Raw genomic sequence first — 17368 nt, 5'->3', positions numbered from 1 at the left:
TGTAGAAATGTAAACTTTTCGAATGTCTACGTCGATCATTTCCCAAAAATGTATGTATCAAAATACTCTGCCCTACCGCTCGCGTAAACAGGATCGGTCAAACATCAACAGCACCAAGGACGGTTACTTACCAAAACATCGCAGAAGATGAAGATAGCGGGATCATCCAAATCGGGCGACCCACCAGAGTCATACGCTTCAATGAAGCAAAGCGAGTCTAAGAAGGGGGAAATGTCACACGCTCAAGAAGACCACCCGCTCAAGAAGGGCCGCTCGCTCAGTAACCGGATAGATTAAACACCCTGCATGCCACAGCTATCGAAACAATAACTTAAAAGGCGCCTCTGATACACCCTCCAAAGGGACTAAACCCTCCTAAACAAGCGCTCGAATCAGTCTGTTGTAACATTTCAAACCAGTTTGTTCTAACATTCCCAACCATTCTGTTGTAACGCTTGAACCGTCACTCTGTTGGATTTCTATAATAAATTTCATTGTCGCATACGAAGTTCAATTTTCTTCGCCCTATTCGTGAAAGAATCATTTCGTTGGAACCGCGATGCGAGGAGATTACCGGCGATCCGTTAATTTCGCGATTTCTTGTGTCTCCGACGTGATACCAGCGAAATCAGTAACGCCGGGAGCTGTCAAGTTTGAGGAGACAAAACCCGGTGGTTGAAGAACGCAACCACGCAGCCTCCCGCCGCAGGTAGGCAAAGTAGTCACGACAGTCACGAATCCCAACAACGAGGTAAGCTTGTTCCTTGCATTCCCGATCCACTATCCGCCGTAACAATGGCAACCGCAGACAAAATTACCTCGTTGTGTCGGAGACGAGGCCATTATAGCCGCCAATTCACGCTCATATCGAAACGACTGGATGAGTACGAACAATCCGGTCGTCAGGATGAGTCCGATTTATTATTCCTCGAAAAACATCTGGACAAATACGGGCGTGATTTCAACGCGATCCAACTGGAGCTGGCAGAATTAAGCGAGGAGGAAGACGCACGCGGCATCGAGATGTCGCAACTGTATTACGATATAGGACAACGTATGAACCAGCTCTTAAAAGCTTTCAAGGAGCTTCTCATAAAAGGGATTGCTCTCATTACCTCTATTTTTGATGCAATTCGTCGCCTTGAATACGATACTAATCTTGAAAAATATCATTAATTACTCTTATCCCTAAACTTGGAAAACCTCACAATCTGCTTACTAAAAGGCATCACTGCTTTCCCCACGCCGTAGCAAGATTCTTTAAACGAAGTCTACTCTTTATTCTTGTTCCCATTCGCGACCAAACGCGCGCAACCGCGAAGTTAAGACACGACTCTGCGACTGCAAAGTATATGGAACACATACATATATATATATACGTGCTACGATCGCGTGCGAAATAGCCGTGCGCGACCGAACGTCGATGATAGAACATCAGAAATCCTTACTGAAGATTATTTATTTATTTATTTACTTATCTACTGTATTAACTTATAATATTAACTTATTAATATTAACTATTACCTTATAATATTATTATTATTGTTATATACGTATAATATTGTATGCAATATATAACGGTATATAGGGTGAAACTGTAGAAACGTTATCTACCCTCGGATTTCTATGATTTTTGGATATGTTGCAGAAATATTTTAAACAACTTTTACCTATTTACTATACTGTATATAAAGATTGAACTTGTTTAATTTTCAATATATTGGTAAGAAACTACCGGCTCGATTATACTGTACTTCTGCTTATAGTTGTTCATCTGCGAGAGCGGCGTATGCGTCGGTCTGGTTGCCAGTCGTCGGTCACTTACCTTTTGTACATTAACAATTATTTAATTATTTAATATTTGAACCCAATACATTGATGATATTTACTTTTAATCGAGTTATAAGTTACCGGTTATAACGGACTCTTGCAGCCTCGCATGTGTACGTTGTGCACGAAGCCTCTAGGCTACGAAGCCGCCCTACCCTCGTTTCCAAAGAGAAGATAAGTGACCGGCAATCGGTAACCAAACTAACGCATACGCTGTCACAGTTGCACAACTGCAGATGCAGAATTCACTGTAGCGATGTCGGTAGTTTTTCGCGAATATCCCGGAAACTAAGCGAATTCACTTCTTATATAGGAAAAGCTTATTTGAAATATCGATTTCTACAACATATTCGAAAACATCGAAATCGAAGAGTAGTTAACGTTTCTGCAGTTCCACATACCAAATCGTATTCTCTTCAACGCTATTCAATTTTTATGCGAAAGATTTTTCCATAAAGTAAATCATTTTGTAATGATGTTTGAAATGATAAAGTTAGATGCTTCATTCTATTTAGCGTAGATTATCATATATTCAAAGGAATAGCTTTCTGTTCGTTCATTAATATGGCATTACTTAGTTTTTATCTAACTGGGAAATGTAAACATTTTCTAATGTAATTTCAATAGATAGATTTCAATAAGAGCCAATGGAACTTTAAGATCATATTCTGAAAGAACGATTCATTTGCGACCCATGGTTCCTTGCAGATATTACGCGATTCATTAGATATCCATTACACGATGCAGTACAAAAAGTTTGGCTTTGAAATTCTATTATACGGTATCTTTCATTAATAAATCTCCACCGATATGAAGGTGTAGGATCGTCTACCAAAGTCATGAGATATAATTCCTGAATATCCTGAACAACCAATAGCCTATAACCAAATTGCACAACATTTAATCATGTTTCTTTAATGCAATATAATTGTAATATCTTCTCACTCTTTTCCTTTCCAATACTCTGTTGCTTTTGACGACATATCTTTCGTTTGTTAGTTTATAACCTTAAACGAAGATAATTAAAATTAAGAATTATAATGATTTATAATGATCCTTTTCTTCTGGTAGCTATTTTTAAACAGAGAAGATTATAAGCGAAGCATAAGCAATGAAAGTATAATAAAAGAAAAAGTAAGCTATGATTTTTATGATTTGAAATATATATGTATAATACAGTTTCATTTTACTAACAATAAGGGGAATAAAACAAGGAACAATTAGTTAGATTACTAAAAACAAAAAAAAAAAGTTAACTTTATTAACATTATTGTTTCTATTTGCATATTATAACACATTTTAATTTGATAACAACTATAAAATATGTTCATATTAGAGATATGAACATGCTAATTTATATATGTACATAATTATATATATAGATGTGCATGTATTATGGCAAATATATGTGAGTTAGGGCTTTAATTTCTGTTTTGCAAATTATGCATCGTGCAAAAGCACGCGAGCAATACCAGCATGTTACTAAATGTCCACAGGGTAGGAATATAATTGTTCCATCTCGTTCCGTGCAAACTTTACACGATCGAGTATCTTTCAATTTTTTATTTTTTTGCTCCAGAGCAGCTAAAATAGTAAACAGTATATTTAAATATAATATATAATAAAATTTATTATACGTGTACAGTTTTCACACAAATTAAAGAATTTGTGATTTTATTTTTATTACTTACCAAATTTCTCAACGAGAGTCATCTCGTTAGTTTCCTCTTCACTATCGGATCTCGTATCGTCATCAACAATTGGTTCCTGAAATAAATGTAATGTACATAAGTATATATTGGAATTATTAATTATACATATGGTTCATGGTGTAAGTTTCTTTTCTTTCTACTTACTTCTTCATAATTTTCGTAGATGTTTTGCTGTCTTAGATCATTAACAAACTGGTGGCCACGAACTGTTATCAAGTAACAACAGCTTGAAGACCAAATTGCATGTCTATCCCATGGATTTTCTCCTGGACTCCAACTTACTACACCAAGTCCACAATGATAACAGATAGACATACGATCTCTTTCGTTATAGTAAAAGCCTGCATCGGCTAATAGTTCTTTATTCATAGATGTATCAGTAAATGTTGAGAATGAATTTAATCGGGATTGGTAAGTAATATAATCCAAATGTTTTGGTTTCTTAACTTTTTTTAGTCCCAAACGGCTAAGATCATATGCCGTCGGGTCTTCTGCATCTGTTACAAATCGATGGTCATTAAAATCAAAGGACTGCGAATATTCTAAACCGTAACGACATAATATATTTCCATTTCTTCGTTCTGTCGGTTGAATTTCATCAGGGTGTGTACCAATTGGCACATTACCGCAATCTTCATTGCGGACAAATCTGCACTCTGGAGACCATATCTCGTGAACTTGCATGGGAGTACGACCCTCTAACCAGTGACTTACCACCACTCGACACACAAAACATTTGACTCTATCCATTTTGCCTGTATAATAGAATCCTGCTGCTGCAAGACTGGCAGGGTCAACGAGAGGTACAAGCCAGTTTCGAAAACTCCAAAGTCTTGCTGCTTCAAAACGAAAATCACCATGATGTTTTCGAATGCCACGCGACGTCGATGGAACCGACGACACTGGATTAATCATTGGTTCCGGCATCCGGTACCGGTGTCGGTACCGGTGCCAACGATTGGTATATGCCGGTATCGGTATCTGAATCACATCAGACGAAATTGAATCGTCTGACGATTCTTCGTGTTCTGGAGATTCTTCGTATTGTGGTAGCACAGGTTGGATGTTAGATATATGCAACATCTTGTCCTTATTGTCACTTGTAGAGTTTTCACACCTATTTAAAGGGGGAAAAAAAAAAACCGAAAAAGAAAGAAATTAAAATACCTAGTAATTGTAACAAGCCGATATTATCGAAGTAATCTCAGTTCCGTGTGTTTTAGCGCAAAAGTTAAAAATTGTCTTTGAAGAATTACAGCGATTTTAATTGATATTTGAAGCGTTTGAAGGATCCCGAAACTTTCTGTACAATCTACATAAATTCTTTCGCTACGATATTTTGACTTACAAATGGTAAAACGTTTTTAGTTAATTTATTTTCGAGAAATATTATACGTGTACAGTTGATCAAACAGAAATATATTACAGACAAAACTTACGAATATGAGATGTTTAGGTATCGCTACAACAGCTCACCAACTCTTCAAATGGAATCTTCACAAAGATTTAATATCCTGTACTTGTATATTTTATATTGTTAAATTTACTAAAACTGCACTATCGTACGAACCAATCACACAAACTATTCCACTCTTACAGTAATACTGAAATTTGAATCCTAAAACTTTGAATCCTTGCTGCTAGTGCGTGTCTATTTTATATTACTATCCCTACCACATTACTCCTTCATCCCACCATAAGGCACTGTGCCGAGTGCGCAAGTTGTCGACCAATCAAATTTCACTGATGCTCCACCCCTTACCGTACCGCTCCTTATGTACCGTCCTGTATTATCATTACCTGTATATAAAATAATAAAATTATTTTTACAAATAAGTACACAATTTTTTCAATATGTGAAACATCAGGCTTTCTGCAGGAAAATTTAACCGTTTCTAACGTTTTATAAATTAATTTTCAGATAAAGTTCTCTCGCGATGCGAATAATAAGACGCCGTAGCATTATCTTATATTATATTTTATCTATCAAAGCACATCACTTGTCACTTTTCGCAAATGTTCCTTACGTTTGCCAACGATATACCATATATTTAGTTTGCCAGTAAAATTGTTAATTGCGTATGCACTAGATGATAATAAAAACGAAGATTGAAGCTATTACTTAAAGCAATACACTTTGCATGAAAAGCAATTAAATCTTGAAAAATATTGAAAGAAACGTTGTCGTTTGTCAAATGCGAAAAAAAGTATCGACAAAGTAAAACCATTAAAATTGTCGATGCCTCTGATTTGTTACTAACAATCCTGAAATTGCTAAAACGAGTGATCATACTCATTATTCAATGTCTCATATTTAATGTTTATATTCGTGTTCAATGTAGCGACGTATCTATCTTCTTTTGTTTTTTCTTTAATTTTCTTTATTTTTCTCTAGCATTTTGCATTTTATGAGTCTTAGGCAGCAAAGATTCTTAGGGCCACAAGTGAACGTTCTAAATTTTCCATTTTTGTTGTATCTTGCTGTACGTTTCTATTTATTAAGAAAATAGCAAGTAGAATTTCAAAAGAAAAATCTTTCTATTTATAACGGTATTATAATAACGGGTGCGTTTCTTATTGGCTTTATCTCTCCTGAGAAAATTCACCTATTATTCTAAACATTCTATGTTTGTATGAAACCTTCAATAGCCTAAATGAGTTTTTCTTCAATGCAATCGAGTATGACGGGTGACAGGTATACGGGCTGATAGAACAAAGGCCGCCTGCTAATCTACGGGATATTAGTTAACTTGATTCTAAGATTTACAGCGGCTCCTCAGACTACCTCGACATACGATGTTTATGATGCATCAACCTCTGGGCGACCACCCTTATTTGGATAACTACGGGGCCGTTAGGGTGTTTATTGTCAAGTATCGGTACTTTCAAGTATCGGCCGATTCATTAAAGGCAATTTCACGTCTGTGTTAGGTGAAACGTTCATCCCGCCGTCACGTCCGTCACGTTTGTTTTTATCTGCGTATCCAATGTCTCGTAAATGGCTGTGCAATGTGGTCAAATACACAGCATACAAAACTAATTAATCTGTATGAATCAATTAAATATCAAAAGCAAAACCAATGTAATAACAGCTTTAAACAGCATCTGAAAAACGATAACATCCAAGGAAACAACTTGCGATTGAAAGAGTCGTATATCGAAAAATTCAAAGGTTTATTATTAATTGATATAAAAGGATTACTCTGAACATTTTTCAATGATTTTCTATGCAACAATAATATAATATTTCTATATAATAACTTTCTTTGTTAATGTTGTACATTATTTGACATTCTTTACTGTGAATTACCCATCGAAAGCTTTTCTATATTTGCTTATCAAACAAATTTAAATGGACTTGTGTTGCAACTGTCTACCCTATTCTATAAATTATTTCAGGAAATGTAAGTATAACAGCTGTTTCTTCCATATTTATGTAAAAATGTATTGGATAAGTTTTCAAGTAACCCATACTCTGTGACGCCATCATTTTTTTTTTTTTTAACAAAATTTCAGCTGATTATAATGATGTTTTTATAAATTAAAAATTTAACAAAATTTACAGCTATTGCTTAGAAAATGTTTATTTTTGGATTTACTACCACTGCATATTTTTTCACGATATTGTACATTAACAGAATCTTTTTGTCTTTTCCTACAGTCCCCCAGATCTAGCAACATGCAGATCTTCGTTAAGACCTTAAGAGGGAAAACTATTACTCTTGAAGTTGAAGCTTCTGGCAGAATAGAGAATGTGAAAGCTAAGATCCAAGAAAAAGAAGATATTATTATTACCATCAATGCTAGCAATTCGCAATAGAAACATATACAAATAACTAGGATATTTTAATTTAACTGTACTGTCTGCAAAGATTACAGTCCATTCGGTCACAAGATTTAAATATTAAAGTATAGACAGAGAAGATCTTGATACTTGTGTTGAATATGTGCTTGAATTTAATCCATTGCGCCAACAAAATGTTCCTCCAACTATGAACGATGAAAATGTATTGAGGGAAAATACACCAACGATATGTATGTATGTATGTATGTATAAAATTTTATTATAAATTAATATTGTAAATTTATTTTAGGTTGACTTTGATTTGTTTATGACTTATAACTAATGAAGATTTAATTGAAATTGGTATAAAAAATGAAGCTGACAGAAAAGCTATATTACAAGTGGTAAATAGATCATAAAAAATCAGCGACACAAAAGGAATTTATAACCTTTTATTAGTTATATCTAACTATATGTTATTATTTTATTTGTTATATACTAAAGCTGATTTAATGTATAAATTTAAAAATATAATATGTTATGTTATAGCACATTAGTATTATTTCTTATACTAACATAGTACACTTAAAAACACATATGGTACATTTCTATTTTTACTTATAAAGATACATTTACATACATTTACATATTGCCTGTAAAATTGCTGTATTCTTGATGTGCGATAATACTTTATTATTAAGTACACTTTCTTTTTTTTGCTTTAGGATCATGCGGAATTGAACGCACATTTAGACAATCACTCGATTCACTATTCTTCATTTGATCTAACTGATATATTTTAGCAATTGTTTCCGCAACATTGTTTTGATCCTATTTAATAAATTATAGAATAATTATATGTAATTTTAACATAATCATACAGAATTTAGAAACATAAATATGTGTATACTGGATAAAAATGAGCTGCTACCTATATCAGATTTAGCTTTTGATAGTTTCTCCTTTTGCGTCAAATGTTTTTGTCTTTGATCTTTTTCTTCTGGTAGCTATTTTTAAACAGAGAAGATTATAAGCGAAGCATAAGCAATGAAAGTATAATAAAAGAAAAAGTAAGCTATGATTTTTATGATTTGAAATATATATGTATAATACAGTTTCATTTTACTAACAATAAGGGGAATAAAACAAGGAACAATTAGTTAGATTACTAAAAAAAAAAAAAAAAGTTAACTTTATTAACATTATTGTTTCTATTTGCATATTATAACACATTTTAATTTGATAACAACTATAAAATATATTCATATTAGAGATATGAACATGCTAATTTATATATGTACATAATTATATATATATGGATGTGCATGGATTAAGCAAAAACGACACGAACTACAGCATTGACTTCTTTTCGGCAAACTATACATCGATCGAAATTTGAAGAGCAGAAATTACATGTTGCCAGATGTCCACAAGGTAGGAATGCATTTGTCGCTTCTCGTTCCGTGCAAACTATACACGATCGAGCATCCTGTAATTCTTGATTTTCTTTCTCCAGAGCAGCTAAAATAGTAAACGGTATATTTAAATATAATATATAATACAAATTTATTATACGTATACGGATTTCATACAAATTAAAGAATGTATGATCTATCTGTGTTTTTATTTTTATTACTTACCAATTTTCTCAACGAGAGTCATCTCGTTTGTTTCATTTACACTGTCGGATCCCTCATGATTCTCATCTGTAGTTTCTGTTGCTTCCTGTAATAAATATAATGTACATAAGTATATATTGGAATTATTAATTATACATATGATTCATGGTGTAAGTTTCTTTTCTTTCTACTTACTTGAATAGAATTTGAATAGAGATCTTGGCCTGTTACATTATTAATGTATTCACAGCCCCGTGCTTCGATTATATAACAACATGCAGGAGATGAAATTGCATGTCGAACCCATGGATCTTCTCCTGGATTCCAATTTTCTATACCAATGCTACAATGATGACAGATGGCCATATCATTTCTTCCGTCGTAGTAAAAGCCTGCATCGGCTAATTGTTCTCTACTCATATGTGTATTAGGAAATGTTGCGAATGAATCTAATCTGCATTCGTAATTAGCATATTTCAAATTTTTTAGTTTCGTAATACAGTTTGGTCTCAAACGGCTACGTCCTTCGATTGGCACATTACCGCAATCTTCATTGCAGACAAATCTGCACGATGGACAATATATCTCGTGAAGTTGCATGGGAGTACGACCGTTTGACCAGTCACTTATCTCCACTGCACACGCAAAACATTTGACAGTATCCGATATGCCTGTATAAAAGAATCCTTCTGCTGCAAGTGTGGCAGGAGGAATGGAAAAAGATCGAGGCCAGTATAGAAAAGTCGAGCGTCTTGCTGCTTCAAAACGTAGATCATATTGTTCTTGAGTGTGAAAAAACGTCGATGGAACCGACGACATTCGATCAATCGATAGCACCGGAAACGGAAACATTTCTGATATTGACGACGCCGTACTAACGAACCACACAAACTATTCCACTCTTACAGTAATACCGAACTTTGAATCCAAAAACTTTGAATCCTTGCTGCTAGTACGTGCCTATTTTATATTACTATCCCTACCACATTACTCCTTCATCCCACCATAAGGCACTGTGCCGAGTGCGCAAGTTGTCGACCAATCAAATGTCACTGATGCTCCACCCCTTACCGTACCGATCCTTATGTACCGTCCTGTATTATCATTGCCTGTATATAAAATAATAAAATTATTTTTACAAATAAGTACACAATTTTTTCAATATGTGAAACATCAGGCTTTCTGCAGGAAAATTTAACCGTTTCTAACGTTTTATAAATTAATTTTCAGATAAAGTTCTCTCGCGATGCGAATAATAAGACGCCGTAGCATTATCTTATATTATATTTTATCTATCAAAGCACATCACTTGTCACTTTTCGCAAATGTTCCTTACGTTTGCCAACGATATACCATATATTTAGTTTGCCAGTAAAATTGTTAATTGCGTATGCACTAGATGATAATAAAAACGAAGATTGAAGCTATTACTTAAAGCAATACACTTCGCATGAAAAGCAATTAAATCTTGAAAAATATTGAAAGAAACGTTGTCGTTTGTCAAATGCGAAAAAAAGTATCGACAAAGTAAAACCATTAAAATTGTCGATGCCTCTGATTTGTTACTAACAATCCTGAAATTGCTAAAATGAGTGATCATTCTCATTATTGAATGTCTAGCGTTTATATTCGTGTTCAATGTAGCGACGTATCTACGGTATCCGATTTCGCTTGCTTTTTCTTTAATTTTCTTTATTTTTCTCTAGCATTTTGCATTTCATGCGTCTTAGGCAACAAAGATTCTTAGGGCCACAAGTGAACGTTCTAAATTTTCCATTTTTGTTGTATCTTGCTGTACGTTTCTATTTATTAAGAAAATAGCAAGTAGAATTTCAAAAGGAAAATCTTTCTATTTATAACGGTATTATAATAACGGATGCGTTTCTTATTGGCTTTATCTCTCCTGAGAAATTCACCTATTATTCTAAACATTCTATGTTTGTATGGAACCTTCAATAGCCTAAATGAGTTTTTCTTCAATACAATCGAGTGGAAAAATATGTTTTCCAAATGCGGCGAATGAGCAGGTAATTTTATTTTCCTGCCGTTTCTGTCCGTATGTCTTGAAGGAAACCTCTTCATGACTAACATGCGGCGAGCCTCTATTGTCTACTACATAGAGAAATTTCAAGACCTCTAACAAAATATTTTCATCAATTTCGAAGCGATACGAAACTTTTATATTTTTGTACTTTGAGAAAATATATATTATTATTATACTTTGAGAAATAAATTATTCCCTATAACTGCTATTACTGTTTATTAAAATTGATTTTCTTCACAGGACTTTTCAGATCTGTGTATACAACTATGACTACAACTACGAAACAAGTTCTTCTGCTCTTTTCTTCTCCTATCAAAATGTAACTTTCCTAATCAAAATAATAAATATATATCCATTAGAAATAGAAACGGATACATCGAATGTTGTTCTCTCTCTCTCTCTCTCTCTCTCTGTCTCTCTCTTTTATTTTCATTGACTCTTATTAGAATTCTGTAATCCATAGCAGGGTCGGTGTGACCGTATATCATAAATTATTCACGAAAATCCTCACGTTTTTGTTCCTTCAGATAGAACAAATATTACAACATAACTGTAAAAGAAGTCGTTGCAATGAAAATAGAATTGTTGAAAAATTGTAGTCTACTAGAATCAAAGCGTTTTGTCAAAAGAGCTCTTGACACTGGATACAAAAAACTTCGCTTAAAGGGAGAAAACGCAATCAGCTGTATTAATAATTAATGAGCTCCTCTAACCCGTATGTTATTGCTTTCTGGATTCTTCTAATATTTTGCTCTAATAATTAGCTTTTGGCTACTTTTGCTTGTCCTTGCTGACAAATACTCTAGTAACCTATAATATAGTATATAGTAATTATATATCTTCATACCTACTATTATACCTTGAGCCTTATATTTTATTAAATTGCCTTTATCTTTGATTACCATAATGTTCTGTTTTCAATATGATACTGACCTGCACCTTTTTGTTGCATATATTTTCCATCATTGTTTTACTATGCTACTCTTTGTATATACTCTAATCTTTCTTTACCGAAACTCTATTCTTCCTCTTATAAATCCTTTTCTCTCGGATATTTTTTTACTAATCTCACCTCGTTGCATTTTCCTGATTTTCTCCTCGTATTTCTCTGTCCTTTGTCCCGCATTTACTCTTATCTTTTCTCTCCTTAGCTCCTCGAATACAATGTAACGCAACGTCGATTTACATATTTAGACGCAAACATTAGTTAAGATGCGATGCATCTGTTTATCAACGATCTCGAACCGTCGGCTGCACATCGGTCAACTTCGGCAAGTTTCGCCGCTTCGCGAGATAATCGATTATCTCGATAGTTTACACCACTACGTGTTCAAAAATCTAAAATTCAGCAATGGAATAGGAAGCACGCAATGGTACACGACCCGTTGACGGTCCATCCGTTTCGTTTTTAATCACGTTGACCAGTCAAATCTTTCGATTGAAACCAATTCTTCGTTTCATTTCGTTTTCAATCACGCAAACTAGTCAAATCGTTCCATTCAAACCAATCCTTTTCTCCAATGCTCCGCATACTTATCATTGTCATACCTGTCTTTTTCGTTGTATTTCATCGTTACTCCACAAACTAATCGATGGAACCGATGAAAATGGGCAGCCTTTTTACGAAATTGTTTCTGGAAGTCGTTTCGTTGCATATTGTTCATAAGAAATGGACCTCAGCTGTTTCTTTGCGAAAAGTATCATCGTAACTTTTGCATTTATGCAAGTGCTCGTTTGTCATGCGGTTTATTCAGAATATTGTTCGGCGCTAAATGAAGAGCGACGTAGATTTGGCCCTTTGCAAAATTTTTCCTGCCAAGATCAATCAAAGCCCTATTTAGTGTAATCCCTTGTAATTTATGTCCCGACATACAAACAATGTCGACGATAAAGCGCAAATTCCGACAAGCCGAAAGGGTCGGAAATCTTCAATAGCCCTAATGGCCATTAATATATTTCGGCACCGCAGCCGTTGATGTTCAGTTAGCCGTCGGAGAGTCAAAAGTCAAGAGTCCTTAATAGAGAGTTGTAATACACACTATTGCGTTAAGTTCACGTTGAATAATCATCGTTTTTTGTTTAATCCATTGTAATAAATTCATCCATCAATACATTATCATACAGGATAGAAATCATTGGAAGTTCTAATTTCTAATATTTCTGAATAAAGAAATTTCTTCCGCATGGTCACAGTGCTCTACAGTTCCGTTTCTCAATACAAAGCTTCAACTTGGGTTTCCGCCACAGGAAACATTCTTCTCCGAATTCGTTTGCGGTCATAAGTCTATTTTCATTGCAAAATGATACTTGTGAAATTATAAAAATGTCTTCTTCCAGAGATGCGTATCCGTTTGTTGTGTATCACCGCGTATCATCGTCGTGGATCATTGTTGCGAATCACCGCTACATACATGCGCATCATTACTTTGATATGACGACAAGAAAAAAAAAAAAAAAAATCTGCAAACGAGTGTTCGGATACGTTGCGTGTCTGTGTATCTACTGAACGAACTGGTCGGTTATGTGTTTATTTTTTGTTGTCACAAAAGCTCGTGAAAATATAGAAGGGCGATGTAACAAAGTGGTAGAGAAACAAAACAAGTTTGTTACGACCGTTCGCGGAGAAACGCGATCGGGAGGAAAACGCGTCAGCGAGAGGCGTAAATTCTCGCTACGATTCGTATAATCGACGCTGCGAAATAATCGGTCCCTTTGTTTCGATTAAGATAACAGGAGTGGTTAACACTGTGTTAACAGGTTAATATAGCATGTATTTTTAACAATAAATTAAATAATATCAGAAGGGTCACAAATTGTTTCGTGATAGATATAGTTAATGATTTATAGAAATTCGACTCGACTTTCGATATTTTTCCATATTCGTTAGACTAGCGATTTTATTCGTCAGGGCTCGCGATGTATGCAGTATGAATTTTCAAATGAGATTAACTGCCCTTGGATAAATTCCTTGTCCTCTCGGGGAGACGACCGCCACCGCGCTCGGATCACACCGCCGCTATATATATATATATCGCAATCATATATAGTCTTTGGCACTTATATATATTCATATGTCGGAGATGAGAGGACAACGGGACCCCCTGTTGGAATCACTCGGAAAAACACGAATGCTTTAGCAATTACGAAACAACCCAAACACAGTTATTCGAAATTTGAGAGAATGAGGTTGGGCTCGAGGAGACAACCGGTCGCCGTACGTAGCCACGGTCACGGGATGAACGTTCCACCTAACGCAGACGTGGAATTGCATAGCTCGCCTTTAATGAATCGACCGTACCGATACTTGACAATAAACGATACTCGATTGTATTGAAGGAAAACTCATTTAGGCTATTGAAGGTTCCATACAAACATAGAATGTTTAGAATAATAGGTGAATTTTCTCAGGAGAGATAAAGCCAATAAGAAACGCCTCCGTTATCATAATACCGTTATAAATAGAAAGATTTTCCTTTTGAAATTCTACTTGCTATTTTCTTAATAAATAGAAACGTACAGCAAGATACAACAAAAATGGAAAATTTAGAACGTTCACTTGTGGCCCTAAGAATCTTTGTTGCCTAAGACGCATGAAATGCAAAATGCTAGAGAAAAATAAAGAAAATTAAAGAAAAAGCAAGCGAAATCGGATACCGTAGATACGTCGCTACATTGAACACGAATATAAACGCTAGACATTCAATAATGAGAATGATCACTCATTTTAGCAATTTCAGGATTGTTAGTAACAAATCAGAGGCATCGACAATTTTAATGGTTTTACTTTGTCGATACTTTTTTTCGCATTTGACAAACGACAACGTTTCTTTCAATATTTTTCAAGATTTAATTGCTTTTCATGCGAAGTGTATTGCTTTAAGTAATAGCTTCAATCTTCGTTTTTATTATCATCTAGTGCATACGCAATTAACAATTTTACTGGCAAACTAAATATATGGTATATCGTTGGCAAACGTAAGGAACATTTGCGAAAAGTGACAAGTGATGTGCTTTGATAGATAAAATATAATATAAGATAATGCTACGGCGTCTTATTATTCGCATCGCGAGAGAACTTTATCTGAAAATTAATTTATAAAACGTTAGAAACGGTTAAATTTTCCTGCAGAAAGCCTGATGTTTCACATATTGAAAAAATTGTGTACTTATTTGTAAAAATAATTTTATTATTTTATATACAGGCAATGATAATACAGGACGGTACATAAGGATCGGTACGGTAAGGGGTGGAGCATCAGTGACATTTGATTGGTCGACAACTTGCGCACTCGGCACAGTGCCTTATGGTGGGATGAAGGAGTAATGTGGTAGGGATAGTAATATAAAATAGGCACGTACTAGCAGCAAGGATTCAAAGTTTTTGGATTCAAAGTTCGGTATTACTGTAAGAGTGGAATAGTTTGTGTGGTTCGTTAGTACGGCGTCGTCAATATCAGAAATGTTTCCGTTTCCGGTGCTATCGATTGATCGAATGTCGTCGGTTCCATCGACGTTTTTTCACACTCAAGAACAATATGATCTACGTTTTGAAGCAGCAAGACGCTCGACTTTTCTATACTGGCCTCGATCTTTTTCCATTCCTCCTGCCACACTTGCAGCAGCAGGATTCTTTTATACAGGCATATCGGATACTGTCAAATGTTTTGCGTGTGCAGTGGAGATAAGTAACTGGTCAGACAGTCGTACTCCCATGCAACTTCACGAGATATATTGTCCATCGTGCAGATTTGTCTGCAATGAAGATTGCGGTAATGTGCCAATCGAAGGACGTAGCCGTTTGAGACCAAACTGTATTACGAAACTAAAAAATTTGAAATATGCTAATTACGAATGCAGATTAGATTCATTCGCAACATTTCCTAATACACATATGAGTAGAGAACAATTAGCCGATGCAGGCTTTTACTACGACGGAAGAAATGATATGGCCATCTGTCATCATTGTAGCATTGGTATAGAAAATTGGAATCCAGGAGAAGATCCATGGGTTCGACATGCAATTTCATCTCCTGCATGTTGTTATATAATCGAAGCACGGGGCTGTGAATACATTAATAATGTAACAGGCCAAGATCTCTATTCAAATTCTATTCAAGTAAGTAGAAAGAAAAGAAACTTACACCATGAATCATATGTATAATTAATAATTCCAATATATACTTATGTACATTATATTTATTACAGGAAGCAACAGAAACTACAGATGAGAATCATGAGGGATCCGACAGTGTAAATGAAACAAACGAGATGACTCTCGTTGAGAAAATTGGTAAGTAATAAAAATAAAAACACAGATAGATCATACATTCTTTAATTTGTATGAAATCCGTATACGTATAATAAATTTGTATTATATATTATATTTAAATATACCGTTTACTATTTTAGCTGCTCTGGAGAAAGAAAATCAAGAATTACAGGATGCTCGATCGTGTATAGTTTGCACGGAACGAGAAGCGACAAATGCATTCCTACCTTGTGGACATCTGGCAACATGTAATTTCTGCTCTTCAAATTTCGATCGATGTATAGTTTGCCGAAAAGAAGTCAATGCTGTAGTTCGTGTCGTTTTTGCTTAATCCATGCACATCCATATATATATAATTATGTACATATATAAATTAGCATGTTCATATCTCTAATATGAATATATTTTATAGTTGTTATCAAATTAAAATGTGTTATAATATGCAAATAGAAACAATAATGTTAATAAAGTTAACTTTTTTTTTTTTTTTTTAGTAATCTAACTAATTGTTCCTTGTTTTATTCCCCTTATTGTTAGTAAAATGAAACTGTATTATACATATATATTTCAAATCATAAAAATCATAGCTTACTTTTTCTTTTATTATACTTTCATTGCTTATGCTTCGCTTATAATCTTCTCTGTTTAAAAATAGCTACCAGAAGAAAAAGATCAAAGACAAAAACATTTGACGCAAAAGGAGAAACTATCAAAAGCTAAATCTGATATAGGTAGCAGCTCATTTTTATCCAGTATACACATATTTATGTTTCTAAATTCTGTATGATTATGTTAAAATTACATATAATTATTCTATAATTTATTAAATAGGATCAAAACAATGTTGCGGAAACAATTGCTAAAATATATCGGTTAGATCAAATGAAGAATAGTGAATCGAGTGATTGTCTAAATGTGCGTTCAATTCCGCATGATCCTAAAGCAAAAAAAAGAAAGTGTACTTAATAATAAAGTATTATCGCACATCAAGAATACAGCAATTTTACAGGCAATATGTAAATGTATGTAAATGTATCTTTATAAGTAAAAATAGAAATGTACCATATGTGTTTTTAAGTGTACTATGTTAGTATAAGAAATAATACTAAT

At 34.3% G+C, this 17368-nt stretch overlaps 3 protein-coding genes and 1 long non-coding RNA gene across 4 annotated transcripts; 2 read left to right on the top strand and 2 right to left on the bottom strand.

The window, feature by feature from the left end:
* Positions 1-2621: 2621 nt before the first annotated feature.
* Positions 2622-4625, bottom strand: LOC139996739 (baculoviral IAP repeat-containing protein 7-B-like). Its single transcript, XM_072021272.1, has 4 exons — positions 3687-4625; positions 3522-3597; positions 2776-2837; positions 2622-2708 (listed from the first exon to the last, which is right to left on the bottom strand). Exons 1-4 carry the CDS (start codon positions 4623-4625, stop codon positions 2622-2624), a joined length of 1164 nt encoding a protein of 387 aa, XP_071877373.1.
* Positions 4626-6502: 1877 nt separating this feature from the next.
* LOC139996757 (uncharacterized) lies at positions 6503-7877 on the top strand. Its single transcript, XR_011802341.1, has 3 exons — positions 6503-6946; positions 7204-7577; positions 7637-7877. It is a non-coding gene; the product is annotated as an uncharacterized lncRNA (long non-coding RNA).
* Positions 7878-8022: 145 nt separating this feature from the next.
* LOC139996738 (E3 ubiquitin-protein ligase XIAP-like) lies at positions 8023-9764 on the bottom strand. The gene is made up of 3 exons (XM_072021271.1): positions 9141-9764; positions 9007-9051; positions 8023-8157 (listed from the first exon to the last, which is right to left on the bottom strand). The coding sequence occupies exons 1-3, from the start codon at positions 9762-9764 to the stop codon at positions 8023-8025; spliced, it is 804 nt and encodes a 267-aa protein (XP_071877372.1).
* A 5717-nt stretch (positions 9765-15481) lies between these two features.
* On the top strand, positions 15482-17121 carry LOC139996737 (E3 ubiquitin-protein ligase XIAP-like). Its single transcript, XM_072021270.1, has 4 exons — positions 15482-16105; positions 16195-16239; positions 16914-17010; positions 17090-17121. The coding sequence occupies exons 1-4, from the start codon at positions 15482-15484 to the stop codon at positions 17119-17121; spliced, it is 798 nt and encodes a 265-aa protein (XP_071877371.1).
* The last annotated feature ends 247 nt before the right edge of the window (positions 17122-17368 follow it).

This window comes from Bombus fervidus, chromosome 18 (genome assembly GCF_041682495.2).
Source record: "Bombus fervidus isolate BK054 chromosome 18, iyBomFerv1, whole genome shotgun sequence".
NCBI classification, from domain to species: Eukaryota; Metazoa; Arthropoda; class Insecta; order Hymenoptera; family Apidae; genus Bombus; species Bombus fervidus.
The sequence above is the reverse complement of the archived record's forward strand: the minus strand, read 5'-3'. Positions and strand labels throughout refer to the sequence as shown.